The sequence below is a fragment of the Pipistrellus hanaki genome (genome assembly GCF_964339955.1).
Source record: "Pipistrellus hanaki genome assembly, chromosome: 1".
NCBI lineage: Eukaryota > Metazoa > Chordata > Mammalia > Chiroptera > Vespertilionidae > Pipistrellus > Pipistrellus hanaki.
In genome coordinates, this window is record NC_140503.1 from 105401862 (window position 1) to 105422807 (window position 20946).

The 20946-nt window shown below is 42.6% G+C and overlaps 1 protein-coding gene across 1 annotated transcript in view; it reads right to left on the reverse strand.

Annotated features, from left to right (window-relative positions):
• The window catches only part of THSD4 (thrombospondin type 1 domain containing 4), a 691206-nt gene that overhangs the window by 526646 nt on the left and 143614 nt on the right, over positions 1 to 20946 (reverse strand). Inside the window, exon 6 of the mRNA XM_084897723.1 lies at positions 9162 to 9264. Coding sequence (XP_084753849.1) covers positions 9162 to 9264 — 103 coding nt within the window. The remainder of the gene's footprint in view (positions 1 to 9161; positions 9265 to 20946) is intronic.

Consider the following 20946-nt stretch of genomic DNA (forward strand, 5'->3'; position numbering starts at 1 on the left):
CCAAATGTGAAGTCTCTGCTCAGCGACCTCAGAGGGGTGACCTGATGTCTCTGGACCTTTGCTCCTTTCTATAACTGAGAGGTTTGTAGGTATGGCCAAGATTTCCCAGGTTCATGACAGTGTAATTACAATGGCTTTTTTGTTTTGTTTTAAAGATGTGGAATCTATTTGCTCAACCTTTTTTAAAAAATCATATGGTGGTCATACTCTGCTTTTGCAAATTGTGTTTGCATGTCATTAGTTATATCAAATAGCTTTTGTGGCACAAGGTAGTGGGGCTCCCCTCCCAAAAATACATATTTCAGCAAGGCCTCTGGAATTATGTAAGGCTGTCCTTCATGGAATGTTTTGACTTAAGCAATGAAATAAACAGCCTCTTATTCTGAAAAAAAAAAAAAGAAAAAAAAGAAAGAAATGTAAACACAACTAGAAGAATGAGTGATACTAATGTGTTATATTTCAATTCCAATAATCCCTCAAAGGTGTTAAGAAGCTTTGTGACTCTCCTGATGAAATGACAGCTAACCAGCCAGGAGGGATACCTGACTTGTCATTTACCAGTTTCTGTCTGTTGGGCCATCCAAGATCCACTCTCACTTTTTTGGTTCAGCATCTGGATTTCCTTCCTGAAAATTAATTCTCCCCCTCTGTAAGTATCTTGGTGGAAATGTCAATCAGGAACCCCAACCTGCCTCCCTCAGCCAAGGGGCAGGCATGTAATGCAGGCCAAACCAATCGAGTTATTACAGTATTTCCAGGGCTTTGAATCTTGGTTGGAGAACCCCATTGGAAATTATCCCCTACAGCAGTAGCATGCAAGTCAGACCATCAGTTCTGTCCACCTGGACCCCCAAAGCTTCCTCAGTTGTTATCCTTCACCACACCTGGTTCTGCATACTTCCAGGTGATTCTCTGAGCTACTGGATATGCTCACAATAAAATCCTTTTATGTTTGACTTAGTTTGGTTTCTACTGATTGCAAACAAACAAACAAAAGGAATGCTAGCTATTACAAATGTCTAGCTTGCTTCCTCAGATTCTGAACCTCTCTGACAACTTCTAGGCCCAACAAAGCCCTATGATTCTTAATTATTCTAAAAAATGACATTATGAATATGAATCTATTTTCCCTAAAATTCTCTTGTTCCTCTATGGTTATTAATAAAGAGTATCTATAGTAATAAAAGGATAATATATTAATTAAACCGGATAGACTGGACATCTTTCCTGATGTCCTTTCAGACAAAGCCACAGTGGTGGGGGCTGAGGCAGAAGCAGTTAGGGGTGATCAGGCAGGCAGGCAGAAGTGGTTAGGGGCGATCAGGCAGGCAGGTAGAAGGGTTAGGGAGATAAGGCAGGCAGGCAGGTGAGCAGTTAGGAGCCAGCAGTCCCAGATTGCGAAAGGGATGTCTGACTGCCGGTTATTGGGCCTAACTCGGCAGTCAGACATCCCCTGAGGGGTCCTGGATTTGAGAGGATGCAGGCCGGGCTGAGGGATCCCCCCTACTGTGCACAAATGTCATGAACTGTGCCTATGCTCTCTCTATATATATGAAAGGCTAATATGCAAAGTGTCCCCTCAGGAGTTTGGGAGATTGGGAGTTTGATGGCTTGCAATGACATGTGATGACCAGCAGGGAGCCGTGTAAAATGTAGGAAGGCCCCAGCCAGCAGCCAGCAGCCTGGGATGGAAGGCCCTGACTGGCAACCGGAAGGCCCAGATCCACTGGCCAGGCCTAGGATCCTACCCTTGCACTAATTTCTTGCACTGGGCCCCTTGTTTAAAATAAAGTAGGGGAGGAAAAGGTATGTGGGAAGGGCAAACCTTAGTTTGGTATCTCTGAACTTACTTTATCTTAAAAGATAAGATAGAAAATAGGTATTTTTCTTCCTCTGGGAGAAAGTATATTATTGGTTCCACATGGTAAATTTACATTGGTTCTAAATGTCATTTTTAGGAACTAGAGAGGCAGAGGGGAAAAAAGAGATTATTGGCATTTTTAAAGTATAATTTATATATAATAAAATGCATACATCTCAAGTGTACAGATTGACAGACTTTGACAACTGTATAACAACCACATAAGTCACATACAGAATACTACCATCACTCCAGAAAATTCCATCATGCCCCTTTCTAATTAATCTTTCCCCATTCCTAAAGACAAGCATTGTTCTGATTTCTATTGGCATAGCTTAATTTTCCCTGTTTTAGAACATCATATAAATGGAATCAGACAGTATGTACTCTTATATCTGGCTTATTTTGCTCAATATAATCCTTCTGAGATATATCCAGGTTGTTTATCAGTAGAGTGCTCTTTTTTATTGTTGAGTAATATTCCACTGTATAAATGTACCAGTTTGATTATTCAGTCTCCTCTTGATAGATATTTGGGTAGTTTCCAGATTGGAGCTATTATTTTAAAAAATAAAAAGCTGTTGTGACTAATCTTAAATCCTCTTTATGGACACATGATTGCTTTCATTTCTTTTGAATGTTTTTTAATGGTGAAGAGTTTTTCTAAAGTAGCTTGCAGAGAAGCAATAATATACTTGCTCCTGGAGGGTCAAAACTGACTATTTTCCATCTTTTCTTCTAGGATATAGTTGGCTCAAATAACCCTGTATTTCTCTCTATAAACTTCATTCTCTCAATCTATAGACATTCTCATTTCGCTACCATTCTAAGCAAATATTTCTCTTTCCCCTTAACCTAGCAAAAACTCCAAATAAGTCTTCTTCATGGCAGTTTTTAAAAAGAAAGCTAGCTATACTCACCGATTATACTCATCAGTAATGTTCCCATCAGCCCATTCTAGTCTTATTTTCTCAGTTCTCATTCTCCCTTTGACCTCTGCTCAGCTGTATTTACTGTGGCCCCTCCCTCCCTCTACTGATAATGGCTTAAATTTAATTACTCAGGTAATTTTTACAATGAAAACTGGTACACAAAGACTCGTCTTAAATGCTCATACTACACAAATCCTGGCTACCATACACATTGCGTGAGAGTAGAGATTCAGTAGCCAAACTCTGGGATTTGAATTTGGCTCTTTCACTGACCACCTGGGTGACCTTAGGAAAGTTATTTAACTATTTTCTATTTCCTCTGTAAAATTAGGCTGATAATAGAGCCCACCTCACAGGGCTGTTGTGAAGATTAAATGAGTTAGCATTTGCAGTTGTGTCTGGTTTTTAACAAGCACTCAACAAATACAATTTCTGTGATCTCACTTTGACCTCATTGTGGTGTATATAAGAGAACTTTGTAAACCACAATACTTTATTAACACAGAAAATGCTATAAGGCAGTACGATGCCTTGATGCCCTCTCTTCTCCAGATTACTTAATGGTTGAGCCTCTTTCCGCTGCTTCTTTAATGTGGACATACTCCAAAGCTCCTTCCTTGATCCTCTGTCCGCATGATTCTTTAAGGACTTATCCTTCATGGTGGCTTTAATTATGACATCAAGGTCAAGGACTTCAAGTATAGGTCTACAACTCTAAAGTATATCTCTTAAACTTCAGTTTCCATCTCCAATTTCCTGCTAAGCATCTTGTTACCATTCATTCAAATTCAACACATTTAACACCAAAATCACCGTTTTGTTTTCACAAAGAGGTTGCTTCAGGATTTTGCTCCTCATTGATGTACTCATATGCTAAGTAAATGTAGCCTAGTCTTGCCAAATATTCTTAGGGAAGTATAAGAGACCTTAAGAAAGAATTGTGAGGGTATTTTTGAAATACTAATACTTCTCTTGTTTCCCTAAGGCTGCCCAGTACACTCTGAATGATCCATGCAGGAGGGGTGTATTGGGAGAGGACTGAAAGGTCCCTGGTTCGATTCCGGTCAAGGGCATGTACCTTGGTTGCAGGCACATCCTCAGTGGGGGGTGTGCAACAGGCAGCTGATTGATGTTTTTCTCTCATCAATGTTTCTCTCTCTTCCTCTCTCTCTCTGTGAAAAATCAATAAAATATATATTAAAAAAAAAAAAAAGAGTACATACCTGAGTTGCAGGTTCAATCCCTGGCCCCAGTTAGGCACTTGCAGGAGGCAACTAAATGATGTCTCTTTCACTTTGTTTTTCATTGATCTCTCTCTCTCCCCTGCCGAACACTGTCTCCCTTCTACTCTTTCTAAAAACAAATGGGGAAAATATCCTCAGGAGAGGGTTAACAACAACAAAAATACATGAATCTCCTTATCCCAGGCTTCCTCCATCGTGCACCACACTTTTGATGATAATTTCCATGTTTGTTTGTTTTTTTGGCATCCTTGTCCCATACCCAGCATGATGTCCATGCCAGGGCAGACTGCTGGTCTAGTAGAGAAATCTGAAGCTCATCTGGACACCTTGACCACATTCCATCTCTGCAACTCAGAGCTTTAATCAAGAGAAGAACTTGATCTAAGTGGCTCAGAGCCCTGTGGCTCATAGAGACTGGCACCTTCAATATTCCCTGCAGCAAAATCTACTATTTTTGCAAGCAGCCTAATAAAAGTCACCTGGACTTAAAGAGAAGGCATGCAGGAAGTTCTATCAAAGCGTCCTGTCTGTGTTAGTCATTAGGGTTGCTCATGGATATTCCATTTCTCCTCCTTCGAGAATATGTGGGATGGTACCTCCCTGTTACACTTGAAGTTAAGTGTGACATGCACCTTGCTTTGGTCAATGAAATGAGAGCAGAAGCTTTAAGAACTCATGCCTGATGCACTTGCCCTTTCCCTGCCTCAGTGGAAGCATAAGTTATGATGTTGCTTCTACCAGCCTGAATACCACATACTTCATTACATATGAAGCATACCAAGAGACAAACTTTTGTTTGTGGAATCAATAGGATTTGGTATTTATTTGTTTGTTTGTTTGTTTGTTTTTTGTTATTGCAGCATATGCTTGTTACTCCTGACAGATACAATGGCCCTATTCATGCGACCAGCTGGCAACTTCCAATTTCTGACCTAGTCTCACCTCCGACTTTTAGATTTCCACTCTGTTCAGTTTAGTCTCATAGCTCGTTGGTGCACTTAAGCTACTCAAACCATGTTTTATGGGTTAAGACTTACTGCTGTACAGCCCACAGTAACTCAGCAAACTCTGGACTCTAGTGCTGCCCAAACCCAATACTCTAGGCATGGAAACAGGCACAATTTTACCCAACTGCAGCACCTAATAGTCTTCCTACTAAAGTGTCCCATTCTAGCTAAACTGAGCATATAAATTTATTGTTCAAAGTGGTTTTGAGAGTGAAAAGGGAGTGGGATGAAAGGCTTACTCATCACTGTTCTAGGCAAACAGGGATGCTTCAGCCCCTGAATTCTACTCTGTCATCTTCACAATAGAGGTCTGGGGCTGTGAGAAAAATTCCTAGAAGCCTTCTCTGGGGATAGATGATCATTCACAGGAAATGTGATTAAAGGCCTAAGAAAAAGCATGTGGTAAAATTAATGTGTTTATCAGAGAGTGAACTCTGCTTTTACTATTCCATGTGCCCTTGGACCAAATGGGTGTAGCTGTTTTCCCTACATGCAAATAGCAATAGATATCCAAACAAAACCAAGAGCCCATGCAAAAATCCAGCCATAAAGTATGAACACCCTGCAGAAACATTAACAGCATCTTCCTCCCACGGGTCATTTCAGAGGAAGAAGGACAAAATCAAGAAAACAGTCTTAGCCAAGACCGGTTTGGCTCAGTGGATAGAGCGTCGGCTTGGGGACTGAAGGGTCCCAGGTTCGATTCCGGTCAAGGGCATGTACCTTGGTTGCGGGCATATCCCCACTGGGGGGTGTGCAGGAGGCAGCTGATTGATGACTCTCTCTCATCGATGTTTCTAACTCTCTATCTCTCTCTGTACAAAATCAATAAAATATATTTTTTTAAAAAAAGAAAAGAAAACAGTCTTAGCAGCAAAAGTAACTATTTAAACAAAGCCACAGTTGATGCAACTTCAGTGGCCATGGGCCCCTCCTCTACTAGGCATGTGAAACATTAAAACTCAGTGAATATTTTTTTAAAATGCTGAATTATCTAGGAAAAGTAACACATTGTAGAAGACAGTTAATTTCTCTAATCTGCTGCTATTCTGCATTTTTCTTTATGTTATGAATCATAAGGATTCTAATTGGCTCCTTCAAAATTTCAGTGATCAAGAAATATATAATGATTTTCATAGAAGATTCTGTTTTTCAGTCTGTCCCAAAACCCACTTCCCCAGGGCTCCGTTTTAGGTGATATGGGTCACCAACCACAGGGTTGTCACATTACCTGAGCTAGTCCAAGTACTCCCATGTCTGAACTCAAGTCCAGAGATGGGAATGTGAGCCAAACAAGATCATAGTGTGTTTTTTCTGGATTGAAACCATCTCTGGGCATCTTAGATTTCTAAGCTACTATACCATATTACCACAAACGGGATGGTTTATAACAATAGGAATTTATTCTTTCGGAGTTCTATAGGTTAGAACTCCGAAAGCAAGGTGGTGGCAGGGCCATGTGGGGAAGAATCTTTCCATGACTCTTCCTGGTTTCTGATGGTGCCAGCAGTTCCTGGCTTGTAGCCATATCACTCTAACCTCTGCTTGGGTCATCGCATGGCCACATCTCCCCTCTATCTCTGTACCTGGGACTTCACAGGTGTTCTCCTTTCTGTGTATGTCTCTAGTCTCTTGTCTTTTTACAAGGGTTCCTATCATACTGGATTAAAGGCCTACACTACTTCATTATGTCCTCCTTTATAGTTACAGCTTAATTACATCTACAGACCCTATTCCCAAAAGAGATCATAGTCACAGGTACCAGGAACAGGACTTCCATATACTTTAGGGGGGACACAAATGAACTCATAACACTAAATGAATAAGAGTTTCTCCCAGTGATTGCCATGTCAGCCTGCCCACACACCAGAGAAGTAAACAGAACCACGAGATAGAGAAAGACCGGAAAGGAAAGGTCCTATGCTATTCAATCAGTCCACTCTTGGATTTCCCAACAGCATGACCAACAAAATACCTTTCTTATTTAAATCCATTTGGAATGGATTTCTGACACAATCAAGAGTTCTAATTAATATATCTACCAATGAATAATACTATATGACTGGCATGAGCAACTACTGTTGAAATTAAGTGATGGGTATATAGGAGCTTATTATTATGGTAATATACACTGAGTGGCCCTATTATTATGATTTCTGAATGCATAATAATCTGGCCACTCAGTGTTTGTGTGTGTGTGTGTGTGTGTGTGTGTGTGTGTGTGTATAGATAGATAGATAGATATTAGAGGCGGCCCAGTGCATGAATTTGTGCATGGCTGGTCAGGCCAGCCTGGCCAGGTGGAGGGGACATGGGTGTTTGGCCAGCCTGCCTGCTGGGTGAACTCTTGGTCAAGGGGACAATTTGCATATTAGCCTTTTATTATATGGTATATACACTGAATGGCCAGATTACTATGCGTTCATAGATCATAATAATCTGGCCACTCAGAGTGTGTGTGTGTGTGTGTGTGTGTGTGTGTGTGTGTGTATGTGTATCCTATCTAATAAACAGTAATATGCATATTGACTTTCACTCCAACGCACAAGATGGCTGCCCCCATTGATCAAAGATGGCTGTACCCATGTGGACACAAGATGGCCACGACAAGATGTCTGGCAGGGGAGGGCAGTTAGGGGTGATCAGACCAGCAGAGGAAGGCAGTTGAAAGCAACCAGGCCTGCAGGGGAGAACAGTTGGAGGAGGACCAAGCCTTCAGGAGAGGACAGTTTAGGGGAAGCAGGCCTGCAGGGGAGGGCAGTTGGGGTGGGTCAGACCTGCAGGGAAGAGCAGTTGTGGGGAACAGGCCTGCAGGAGAGAGCATATAGGGTGACCAGGCCTGCAGTGGAAGGCAGTTAGGGTAGACTGGGTGAGCAGGGGAGGGCAATTAGGGGAAACCAGACCAGCAAGGGAGGGCAGTTGGGGGTTACCAGGCCTGCAGGGGAGAGAAGTTGGGGATTACCAGGCCTGCAGGAGAGGGCAGTTAGGACCAACCAGGCCAGCAAGGGAGGGCAGTTTGGGGTGACCGGGCCTGCAGGGGAGAGAAGTTTGGGGGGGATGAGGTTGGCAGGGGAGCAGTTAGGCGTCAATCAGACTGGCAGGGGAGTGGTTAGGGGGTGATCAGGCTGGCAGGCTAAAGCAGTTAGGGGAAGTCAGGCAGGCAGGCGAGTGATTGGGAACAGGCAGTCCTGGATTGTGAGAGGGATGTCTGATTGCTGTTTAGGCCCGATCCCATCAGGACCAGACCTAAACGGGCAGTCAGACATCCCTTTACGGGTCCCAGATTGGAGAGGGTACAGGCTTCAGGCAGGCAGGGCTGAGGCCCCCTTCTCTCCCCCGTGCACGAATTTCATATATATATAACTTTCTAAAATGAAAAAGTTAAATGTTAAATCTAGGGTTAAAAACAAATTTCCCCAAGACTTATGCTTAAAATCCAGTACAACTTTGGAGCCTGCTTTCTTTGTGATGGAAAGAAACAGCTCAAAATTTAACACTTCTCAATCCAAAACCCATGCTAACATCTGGATTTCAACAAAGATAAATGGTTCCGGGACCCAGAGAAGCACTGAAAAGCTCTAACAAAATTGGATCTTCTGTCAGTTTGAAACAGCAGGAAACTTGGTCTATGGACAATGCCTGCCTATCACATTTCATCTCTGGAAATAGTATGTGAGGCTCCTCTCCCCCAACCAGGAAAGTCAAGCAAATGTTAACGCTGCATTCCTGCAGTTTTCTTAAGCCATCACACCAGCCCTGGCAGCAGAAATCAAGGAAAAGGGGAACTCTATTCTGCTAACTCCTCACAACCTTAGTTTGAACCTCTTGCTGAACCCATACCCCTCAAGCCCTGTCCTGACACACTCACCCTGCCTCCTCAGATTCTGCTTTTTCTATTAATGTCTCACCCATCTGACTGATGGTCCAGAGATCACCTGAGCTGGTCTACCTTTGGTGAAGACCTCTGCAAGCTCCGCTCTGCCCAGTGGTCATATTCCCTCCTCTATTGCCACTCTGGTCAGGATGACCAGTTCCTCCAGCATCAACCTGAAGGCAACAGGATTAAAAAAAAAAAGACAAAAATAATTCCTACAGACAGGGTTGGGTTTATACTTACCTTCTGCAAATGGTTCCCATTCATAAAAGCGGCCCATGAATGGCTTATTGTTGTAGGATGCACACTGTACCTCCCGAATACTCCTACTGCTTTCTGGACACACCTAATAAAGCAAATAGTAAATATGCAATTAGTGTCCACATATATCTTTCTGTAGCCCCGGTCAAATCCCAGGAGACTGCTCCAACTTTAAATACCAGTACTCCTCTAGCAAAACCAGGACTTCTGAAAATGTGCTGATTTTACCTACATCAAAAATTTTAAATACAAATTCTAAGGCTTCACTCCTAGTTCACTAAATCAGAATCTTTTTAAAGACACTAAATTTTTAGCAACTCCCCAGTTAAGTTTTAGAATCTGAAAACCACTAACCTAAACCTTCTGCTCCTGACAAGTTGGTCTGCTCACTTCCCTCTAAGAGGTCATCCATTTCTCTTTTTGGTCATGCCATTCATGTGTACAGCATAATATTCTCAGAAAACATGTATAGAGAGAGCCCTTACCCTGTGCAGGCACTGCTTTAAACATGTTGACTCATTTAATCCTCACCACAATCAATGAGGCAGATAGAGTTTGCAGACTTCTCATAGGTGAGCAAACTGAACATGGAGGAGCCACACAGCCAGCGAGGACAAAGGCTGGATTTAACTCCAAGCAGTTTGGTCCCCACCAGGCTGCATCTCAGTGTCCTCCCCACCTTGTTTACATTCTGGTCTAAATTTTCTCCACCACCTAATGAAGGACCTCGCAGCCTTTAGCATACAAAAGCATCACCCCAGAGATCTTCTGGAAATGCAAATTCCTACATCCCTCTCCCAAGGCTTATTCTTCAGTAAGTCCGGGATGAGATCCAGAAATATGTATTTATCTAATTATCCAGGTGATTCTGATACTCTCAATTAGTCAAAAAAAAAAAAATCAGCTCCCTATGGCTTATTTCTTATTTGTAAATACTTCAAAAGAGCAAAGAGTGACATAAAATACATAAATGTGAAGAAAGATATTGATAGTAAGATCAGGATCTCTCATCCAAATCATGGATAAAGTATGATTAAGTGCCATAGATATAGATATAGATATAGATATAGATATAGATATATAGATATATAGATTTAGATTTCTAAGAGGAAGGGAGAGGGAGAGAGAGCTAGAAACATCAATGATGAGAATCATTGATCAGCTGCCTCCTGCACGCCCCCTACTAAGGACCAAACCCACAACCTGGACATGTGCCCTTGACTAGAATCAAATCCAGGGCCCTCAGTCTCCTAGCTGACGCTCTATCCACAGAGGCAAGCCAGCCAGGGCTGATCAAGCACTGTTAAACCTAGCTACACTCTGTTTAAGTGTGGAGTGTGTGTGTGAGTGTGAGTTTTAATAATTAGGAAGGAGAAGAAAGGAATCTGGCCCTTTAAATATTAAAACCCTGTATATAAGAAGTCTTTGGGATAAACTGTATATATCAGAAACACCATGTTTCCTGGAAGATGAGAGAACAGGAAAAGGAATGAAACCAGGTAGGAGGAGAGCATCTCCTGCTCAACAAAGGGCAGTCGGGGAGGCTGCTGGTACAACCCTGCAGCAGCCTGAGCCAAACCGCATGGAGCAAAAAGCCATGCAAAGTAGAACATGATGGAGACTGGCGGGAAAAATGAGCTCTGACATCAGTGAGTAACTGACAGGCCAGAAGGGCTCTGGAAGCCATGCTACTGGAGGCCCAAAAGTCGAATGCCAGGTGTCCAGGAAAGATTTGGTGTTGATACCTTTTACAACCTTTTGGCCAGAATCAGAATTCAACTAGGATGTGATCAAGTTGGGCAGCCTGAGAGAAGTCATCATCTTTGCAACCATAAGCAATCACAGGGCTTTTGCTAAAAATACAGATTCTCTGGCCTCACACCTGAGAGGGTGGGGGAAAAGGCCTAGGAATAGATGCTGGACTTGCTCTCATTTCACATTAGTTATGGGTTAAGTGAGTCCTTTCCTGATACCAGACTGCACAGTCACACCCAAACCTCAATCTCCCTCCAAATTCTGTAATATGCAATCATAAAGTGGTAGAGCTGTGAGAATCAATTCCAACCCCTTTGAGGAAACTGAGGTCTGGAGAAGTGACATACTTTGCCAAAAGCTGCACAGTGATCAGAGACAGAGTCCAGAGCACTGTCACCCACTCTGACTATAAAAAAAAGAGATCAACTGCTGGGTGGCAGATTTTCTAAGGAAACCAGACCAGAGCAAGTAGGCTAAATGTCCTTTTCTCAAATAACCACGCCTATGTAAAGCAACCTACTCTGCCATGAGGCCTCAGCAAGAAACTACCCTTAATTAACCTGCTGGCAGTTACCAGAATTGGAAGCTGCAGACCACAAAAACTTGGCCAGTCTGCTTAATCCCTTTCTCTGAACCCATGAACCATCAGAATCATTGTGAATTGTTCAGAATTTGATGATATAAATGTCTATTTTACCTACAACACATTAAGTGAAAAAAGTGCTAAAATGATTATGTGGTGTGTGTGTGTGTGTGTGTGTGTGTGTGTGTGTGTGTGTGTAAAGAGAGAGAGAAGTTTAAAGTATTATCTCCAGAAGGTGGGTTATAGACATTTTCTCTCCACAATTAACTTTTGGTTTATTTATACTAACTTTTCTGCAGTAAATATGTAATAATTATATAATAAAATGTATATCAGAGTTGTGCTCTCCCAAACACATCTGGCCTTTAGCCACTTCACATGTGCTTCTAGTTTATAACCTCATGGTGTGTTTCACTGTCTCACTACTGCCTGGTGCTGATTACATTCATATGCATCTGCCAAGCCAACCAGTTATAGATGGGTCATTCAGGATTCCCTTTCTCTGGTTATCAACCAGTGCTTTATATTTGAGCACAATCTGAGGCAGGAGGACTTAGGTGGCATTCATTTCACAGTAGGGGGTCATCTATAATTGTCAGGAAGCAGCCAAGCCCAAAGGTTGACTATCCAACTAGCAGTTAGCATGGGGAGGTACAGTAGGAAGTAACAAGGTACCCTGGTGATCCTGAGCAGGGACCCACATGATGACAAGCAAGCTGCCAGTCAGAAGTAGGGCACTACTTCCTGGAAAGGAGAGGGACCTGGTAAGAGAAATGCAAGGCTCACAGGGCCCAGATGTGGAAGTGAGTTACTGAGACAGAATTATGGTGCAGATGAAAAAGCAGAAGCCTGTCTGGTGGTGGTGATGATGATATTAAGAACAGGTAACTTTTATTGAGTACTTACTAAATGACAGACACTCCACCATGTGATTTATGTACATTAGTTCAATTAATCCTCATGACACTTACTCTACTCATTTTACAGATAAGGAAACAAAGACAACAAAAAGTTAAATGAACTGCCCAAGATCATGTATAGGGCTAATAAATGGTGGAGTCAGTATCTGAACCCAGGTACTTTGTGTCTAGAACACATGCTAGTAACCACTATGCCATGATCGCCCTTGAGACTGTGTGGACAGCAAAGTTAATAAACAAAGAATTTTCAGACAAGAGGGCCTTGAATGCTGTCAGGAGATATCCTAGAGGCCAAGGTCAGATTCAGCCTCTGAGGTACGGTGAAGTGGTCCCAGTATTAGGAGCTGGAAGCTCTGGGCTGAGGATGAAAACTAAGCTAGGCTGGAGAAAATATTTCAAGTTTCTTTTGTAGTTTAGCTTTTGCTTGTTATACTATTATCATTACATGATCTCTCAGTTTACAGGCTCTCTAAAATTAACATTTCATTTCACATTACTTATGGGTTAAGTGGGTCCTTTCCTGATACCATAGACTGAGTCACCCTCACCTTATCAGTAACTGTTTGTTTTACATTGTGAGCTAGCTTTGGCAGATTTTCTGCAGACAGCAGATCCTTTCCATGGTCACAGATTCTTGGAATTTTCAGGCCAGAAAACTGGAACAGGGAAAAAGTCATGTTGATAGAGATCAGGCTCACTCAGGGTAGGGCCAGTAAAGACTGGAGCTTTGGAGCCAAGTGATACCCCCTGGGAAATAAACTCCTTCAAATGAGTCTCTTCTGCTCAAAGAAGGAGAGATATATCCACTGGTCTCATATAGAAAGAAGAAGAAAGAGGCACTTTAATATAAAACTCGCAGGTCCTGTCCAAAGTTCCATCTAGACAACTGTCAGGGGTTGCTATGAGTCACAGAGTGTGTTATGGAAACTGGGGCTGTGTTTCCAGTGACCCTGGTTAATAAGAGATAACAATGAACTCTACCCATTTTCACTGTTCAAGAGGCCACTGTTGGTGATCACACAGTTAATTTTTGGTAATTAATTATTTCAGTTCCCCAGGAGACTAAAAAGCATTACCTGCAATGAAAGTGGCACCAGGGAACGTGAACTTGAAGTGTGCCTGAGTAAAATATGCACTTTTTTAACCATTTGCATTGCTCTGGATTCAATCAAAACACTAGCTATCATAGCATCATATGATGTATTTAACATCACCACAATGAGGAAATCTAAAATAAATAAATAAAAAATCTAAAAACTATCCCCACAGTACCATAAGAAAGTGGCTATGACCTCAGGCAAAGCACTTTGCTTCTCTAAACCTAAATTATTCTATCACTCCCATCTCCCAGGGATTTTGTGAGAATTAAATTAGTAATACATTAAAGTTTCTAGCTCATAGCAATGCTCAATAAATGTTAGCTGAATTGGAATCTAAATAGACATCGCAGATGAAAACACCAGTTCCAGAAGCTGTAAATTCATAAAAAGTAGATGTTTGGAGCAAATATCTTCTCCTTTGTTTTCCAGCTATAGAATAAGGTAACCATAGACCAAAATTTCCTACAAGTAATCCATCACATTTTTCAACAAATATATTTATTATCTGCTTTCTCAAGCTATTTGGAACAAACTCAACTTTGCAAAAACTCTTCTGCCACCCCACCACTGCCAACACACCTCTCATGGAAAGATAAGAATTTTTATAAAGCCATAATTATCCTAATCCCAAAACTAGACAAAGGCACTACAAAGAAAGAAAGTTACAGGCCAATATCCCTGATGAACACAGATGCTAAAATTCTCAGCAAAATGTTAGCAAATGGGATCCAGCAATATATTAAAAAGATCACACACCATAACCAAGTGGGGTTTATTCTGGGATGCAAGGTTGCTACAATATTCACAAATCAATAAATGTGATACAGCTCATAAATAAAATAAAAGATTAAAATCACATGACCATATCTTTAGAGGCAGTAAAAGCATTCAACAAAATCCAGCAACATTCTTTGATTAAAAACTCTCAGCAAAGTAGGAAGAGAGAGATCATACCTCAACATAATAAAGATATATATATATCAAATCTATAGGCAACATCATTCTCAATGGGCAAAAACTAAGTGTTTCCCTTAAGAACAGGATCAAGGCAAGAATGTTCATTTTCACCACTCTTATTCAACACTAGAGGCCTAGTGCACAAATCTGTTCACCAGTGGGTTCCCTCAGCCTGGCCTGCAGGATTGGGCTGAAACTGGCTTTCCAAAATCCCTCGAGCTATCCCAGATTGCAAGAGGGTACAGGCCAGGCCATGGTACTTCACAGGTGCACAATCAAGGCTGGGGAGGGATATGGGAGATAGGCTTACCAGGGAGGGACTGTGGAAGGGCTCCAGGGCTTGTCCGGCCCATCTCGCTCAGTTCCGATCGGCTGGACTCCAACAGCAGGGTAATCTACCAGTCGAGTGTCTGCCCCCTGATGGTCAGTGCACATCATAGCAACTGGTCAACCGGTCAACTGTCTGCCCCGTGGTGCTCAGTGCACATCATAGCAAGTGATTGAGCAGCCTTAGCATACCATTAACATATTATGCTTTGATTGGTTGGTTGAATGAATGACTGGACACTTAGCATATTAGGCTTTTATTAGAATAGTATTGGAAATCCTAGCCACAGTGATCAGATAAGAAGAAGAGATAAAAGGTATCTAATTTGGAAAGGAGAAAGTAAAATAGTCATTATTCACAGATGACACAATATTGTACAAAAAAAAACAAAAACAAAAAACAAAAAAAAAAAACAGGAAACTACTAAGCTTAATAAATGAATTCAGAAAAGTAGCAGGATACAAAATCAACATCCAGAAATCAATGGCATTTTTATATACCAATAATAAACTCTCAAAAAGAGAAACTAAAAAAATAATCCTATTTACCATTGCAACAACAAAAAATAAGATACCTAAGAATAAACTTAACCAAGGAGGTAAAATATCTGTACTTGGAAAACTATGGGACATTGAGAAAAGAAATAGAGGAAGATACAAACACATGGAATCACATACCATGTTCATGGATTGGAAGAATTAACATTACTAAAGTGTCCATACTAACCAAAGCAATCTAAAGATTTAACACAATCTCCATTAAAATACCAATGGCATGTTTCACAGATCTTGAACAAATAGTCAAAAAATTTATATGGAACCATAAAAGACACTGCAGCAATCTTGAGAAAGAAGAATAAAGTTGGAGTGATCACAATACCAGATATCAAACAATACTATGAAGGCATTATAATAAAACAGTCTGGTACTGGCATAAGAACAGGGACATAGATCAATAGAACAACATAACAGAGACCCCAGAAATTGACCCTCACCATTATGGTCAATTAATATTTGACAAAGTATCCAAGAACATACCATGGAGTAAAGACAGTCTCTTCAACAAATGGTATTAAGAAAATTGTATAGACACATGCAAAAAGATGAAAATAGACCACCAACTTACATCATACACAAGAATAAACTCAGAATGGATAAAAGACTTAAATGTAAGCCATGAAACCATAAAAATCCTAGAAGAAATAATAAAGTCTCAGACATATCACATAGCAATATGTTCCCCAATGCATTTCCTAAGGGCAAGGGAAACAAAATAGAAACAAAAAGGGACCACACCAAAATGAAAAGCTCTGCATTGCAAAAAAAAAGCCACCATCAAAATGAAAAAGTAACCAACTCTATGCAAGAACATATTTGTCAATGATACATCTGATAAGAAGTTAATATCCAAAATATATAAAGTACTCATTCAATTCAACAAAAGATAAACAATCCAATTAAAAAATAGGCAAAGGCCCTAAAAAGACACCTTTCCAAAGTGGACATAGAATGGTCAAGAGACATATGAAAAAATGCTCAAAGTGACTAATCATCAGATAAATGCAAATCAAAACAACAATGAGATATCACGTCACACTTGTCAGAATGCTATCATCAACAAATCAACTAACAACAAGTGTTGGTGAGGGTGTGGGAAAAAGGGAACCCTAGTATACTGCTGGTGGGAATGCAGAATGGTGCAACTACTGTGGAAAACAGTATGGAATTTCCTTAAAAAAAAAAAATTAAAAATGGAATTCCCATTCGACCCAGTGATCCCATTTCCCAGAATATATCGCAAGAAACCTGAAACATTCATCAGAAAGAATATATGGCTGAAACCGGTTTGGCTCAGTGGTAGAGCATTGGTCTGCGGACTGTAAGGTCCCGGGTTCGATTCCAGTCAAGGGCATGTACATTGGTTGCGGGCACATCCCCGGTAGGGAGTGTGCAAGAGGCAGCTGGTCGATGTTTCTCTCTCATCGACGTCTCTAGCTCTCTATCTCTCTCCCTTCCTCCTCTCTGTAAAATATCAATAAAATATATTTTTTAAAAAAGAATATATGCACATTTATGTTCATAGTAGTGCAATTTACAATAGCTAAGACTTGGAAACAATCCAAGTGCCCATCAATAGATGAGTGGATAAAAAATTCTGGTACATTTACATAATGAAATACTAAGTGGCAATTAAAAAGAAACAACTGTTACCATTTGCAATAGCATGTATGGACCTGGAGAATATTATTCTGAGCAAAATAAGCCAGTCAGAGCAAGGTAAGTATCACATGATCTCACTTATATGTGGAATCTAATGAACTAAATAAACTGATAATCAAATATAGATCTAGAGACAGAAGCATGAACAGACAGCTGAACCTCAGAGGGAAGGCAGAGGAAGGTGAGTGGAAAGAGATCAAACAATTTATATGCATAAGCCATGGACACAGACAATGGGGTGTGAAGGCTAGGGGTGGACAGGAGCTGGCTGGAAGAGGTTAATGGGGGGAAAAGGAGGACCTATGTAAAACTTTTAACAGTAAAGATTTTTAAAAATGGGCAGACATGTCTCTAAAGAGGATATACAAATGGCCAAGAGACATATGAAAAAATGCTGAAAGTCACTAAGCATCACAGAAATGCAAATTCAAATGACAATGAGATATCACTTCCGACCTGTCAGAATGGCTACCAAAAAATTAAAAATGGAACTGTCATTTGAACCAGTAATCCCATATCTGGGAATACATCCTAAAACTCCAAAGCACCAATAAAAAAAGAATATATACATCCCTATGTTCATAGCAGTGATATTTACAACTAGAGGTTCAATGCACGAAATCGTGCACGGGTAGGGTCTAGGCCTAGCTGGTGATCAGGGCCAATCTGGGGGGCAACCTGTGGACTGATCGGGGGCCTCCCCTCGCTGGCACCTGTCTTGGCTGGCCTAGAGCTTATAGTCTGGGAGCAACTTCTGCATGAGCATCTGCTCCCTGGTGGTCAGTGTGCGTTATAGCAACCAGTCATTCCACGTGTTGTTCAGTCAATTTGCATGTTAAGCTTTTATTATATAGAATAGCTAAGATCTGGAAGCAGTCTAAGTGCCCATCAATAGAAGAATGGTTAAAAAAGCTGTGGGACATTTACACAATGAAATACTATACAATTGTAAAACAGATCATCTCTTACCATTTGGGACAGCATGAATGGACCTGGAGATTTTTAAAAATATATATATTTTATTGATTTTTTACAGAGAGGAAGAGAGAGGGATAGAGAGTTAGAAACATCGATGAGAGAGAATCATCGATCAGCTGCCTCTTGCACACCCCCTACTGGGGATGTGCCTGCAACCAAGGTAGATGCCCTTGACCGAAATCGAACCCGGGACCTTTCAGTCTATAGGGTGATGCTCTATCCACTGAGCCAAACTGGTTTCAGCGGACCTGAAGATTATTGTCTAAGTGAAATAAGCCAGTCTTAGAAAGACAAATACCACATGATCTCACTTATTTGTGGAATCAAACAAAATAAATTGACTAACAAAATAAGACCTGAAGCATGGAGGCATGAAACAGACTGACATACCTCAATGTGGGGGTAAGAGAGTGAGAGGAGATAAAACAACTTATATGCATAACCCATGGACACTGAGGGGGTGAGTAGGGGCTGGATGAAGGAGAATAAAGGAGGATAAAATAGGAGACATATGTAATACTATCAACAATTTAAATATATAAAAGAGAAACGTGCAAGTTGACCGTATCTCTGTTACACTCACCAGTCAAACAGAGCTAGTATGCAAATTAACCCAACAGAGATGGTGGTGGCCATGGAGCTGGAGCAAGCAGGAGGCTTGGGTTGCCCCTAGTGATGTAAGAAGCCAAGCTTTCCACCCGCCTTGGCTGGCCCTGGCCTCCACTCAAGGCTACAAAGTTTCAATTATAGAAGATAAATAAATCCTAATACCTCCTTCCAGCCAGCTGTGGCCTCCGCTCAAGGAGGCACTAAAAAAAAAAAAAAAAAAAAAAGGAGAGGCCCGGAGCCTGGGTCACCGAGGGGATGTGGCCAGCCTGCAAACAGCCATTAGCCCCTCACCCAGGCTGGTCAGGCATCCCAGCAGGGACCCCCACTCTGAAGAGGGTGTGGCAGCCTGAAAATGGCCCTCAGTCCCTCACTAAGGCTGGCCATGCCCCCATGAAGTAACAGTCTGCTGGTGGACATGGTCATCCTGCAAACAGCCATCAGCCCCTCACAGAGACCAGCAGGGGGGCCAGTTGAGCAGGACAACGGTGGAGGGGAGGAGTTGGGGTGAGCAGGCTGGCAGGGAAGGCAGTTGGGGGAGAGCACAATGGCACAGGGGGCAGTTGGGGGTGATTAGGTTGGTGGGGGAGGGGGTTGTTGGGAGTAAGCAGAGCAGCAGGGGGAGCAGTTGGGGGCAAGCAGGTCATCATGGGATCAGTTGGAGGTGATCAGGATGGTGTGGGGGGCAGTTTTGAGTGAATAGGCCAGCAGTTGGGGGCAAGCAGGCCAGTGTGTGTGGGTGTGGGGGTGAGGGTGAGCAGATCAGCAGGGAGGGCAGTTGGGGGCAAGCACACTGGCACAGGGGACAGTTGGGGGTGATCAGGCTGGCAGGGGCATTTGGGTGAGAGCAGGCAGAGTGGTTAGGGGCAATCAGGCAGCCAGGAGGGCAGGTGAGCAGTTATGATTGAGCAGTTCCAGATTGCAAGAGGGATGTCTGACTGACAGTTTAGGTTCAATCCCTGTAAATCAGCAGTAGGACATCCTTCAGAGGTCCTAGATTGAAGAGGGTACAGGCTAGGCTGAGGAACACCACCCCCCCATGCATGAATTTTGTGCACCAGGCCACTAGTATATATAATAAAAGCCCAGTGACCATTATGGCAGAACAATCAGGAGGACCAGTGTCTATGATGCACACTGTGGCAGCCAACCGGATCAGGGCATCTGAGTTGGAGATGGAATGGGGAAGCTTACCTGGTGGCTGCTGCAGTCCGCACGGGCCATGCATAGCAGCTGGGCATCTGGCCCTGATTGGAGCAGCAGCAGGAACAGGGGTGGCAGGGCGCAGGGGGTGGCAGCGCCCAGGAACCAGGAGGCTCGAGGCCCGACCTGGGTGCTTATTCTGCCCACGTGGGCCCAGCAGCACCAGCATGTGGGGCATGATGTGCTGTGAGGCGCTGGGGTTACATAGCCAACCAAAGGGAAAGCAAACTGGGAGGGTGAGGCCCTGGGTAAGCCAGAGCCCCGAGCAGCATGGGTGGGATGGGAATGCATGTGTGCCCTCATTGGCCATGCAACAGGATCCCAGAACGCATGTGTGATGGATGGGGCTGGAGCTGGAAACCCTGGCAACGTGGGTAGGGCTGCAGACCTGTACCTTTCTGGCCTTGGCCTTGGAATTCTGCGGGTGACCAGTGTACTGGCTACCAGTGTATCACAGGTTATCCCCACTTCAAGAGAGAGGACATGGTGGAAAGTGGCACGGCCACAGGAGGGATGGGAAATGTTGCGGCCATCTTCGGGAAACACAGCTGCCATGATACTCAATAACTATGAACAGATAATAATCTTTGGTCTCCGTTTTACAAAAGAGGAAGCTGAGACTCAAAGAAGGGAGCCTTTCACACCTCACCTATTCTCATACCTGACCCTGTGCAGCATTGTTTTAGTTTGAAAGTATAGGATCCAAAATGTTTTTAGATCTTTGATGTTTTAGACAGAAAAGAATTTAGCACAGGGAATTGGTGCTTGGGAAATCATCAGAAAGCCGGAGGAGTGGATATTAAGCTGGGCTCCCAAGGAAAGACTCCCTGGCCAGCGGGAGGAGCTGCCCCCTCAGCCACAACTGAATTCTAGGACACTCTGGCACAGCTGTGACCTGGGGATCGGGAAACTGCTGCCCCCGCAAGTGCCCTCCAGCTCCTACAAAACAGGTCCCTGGGCACTGCCTCTGCCACTACTGCCTGTGCACAGCCTGGATTCTGCTGCAGAAAACCTCCACATCTCTGCAAACATGATCACCAACAGGAAGATGCTCTGCCCCACTTCTGCCTTAAAAATATTGTGCAAGTGCATCCAATCAGCAGAAATGAATTCATATC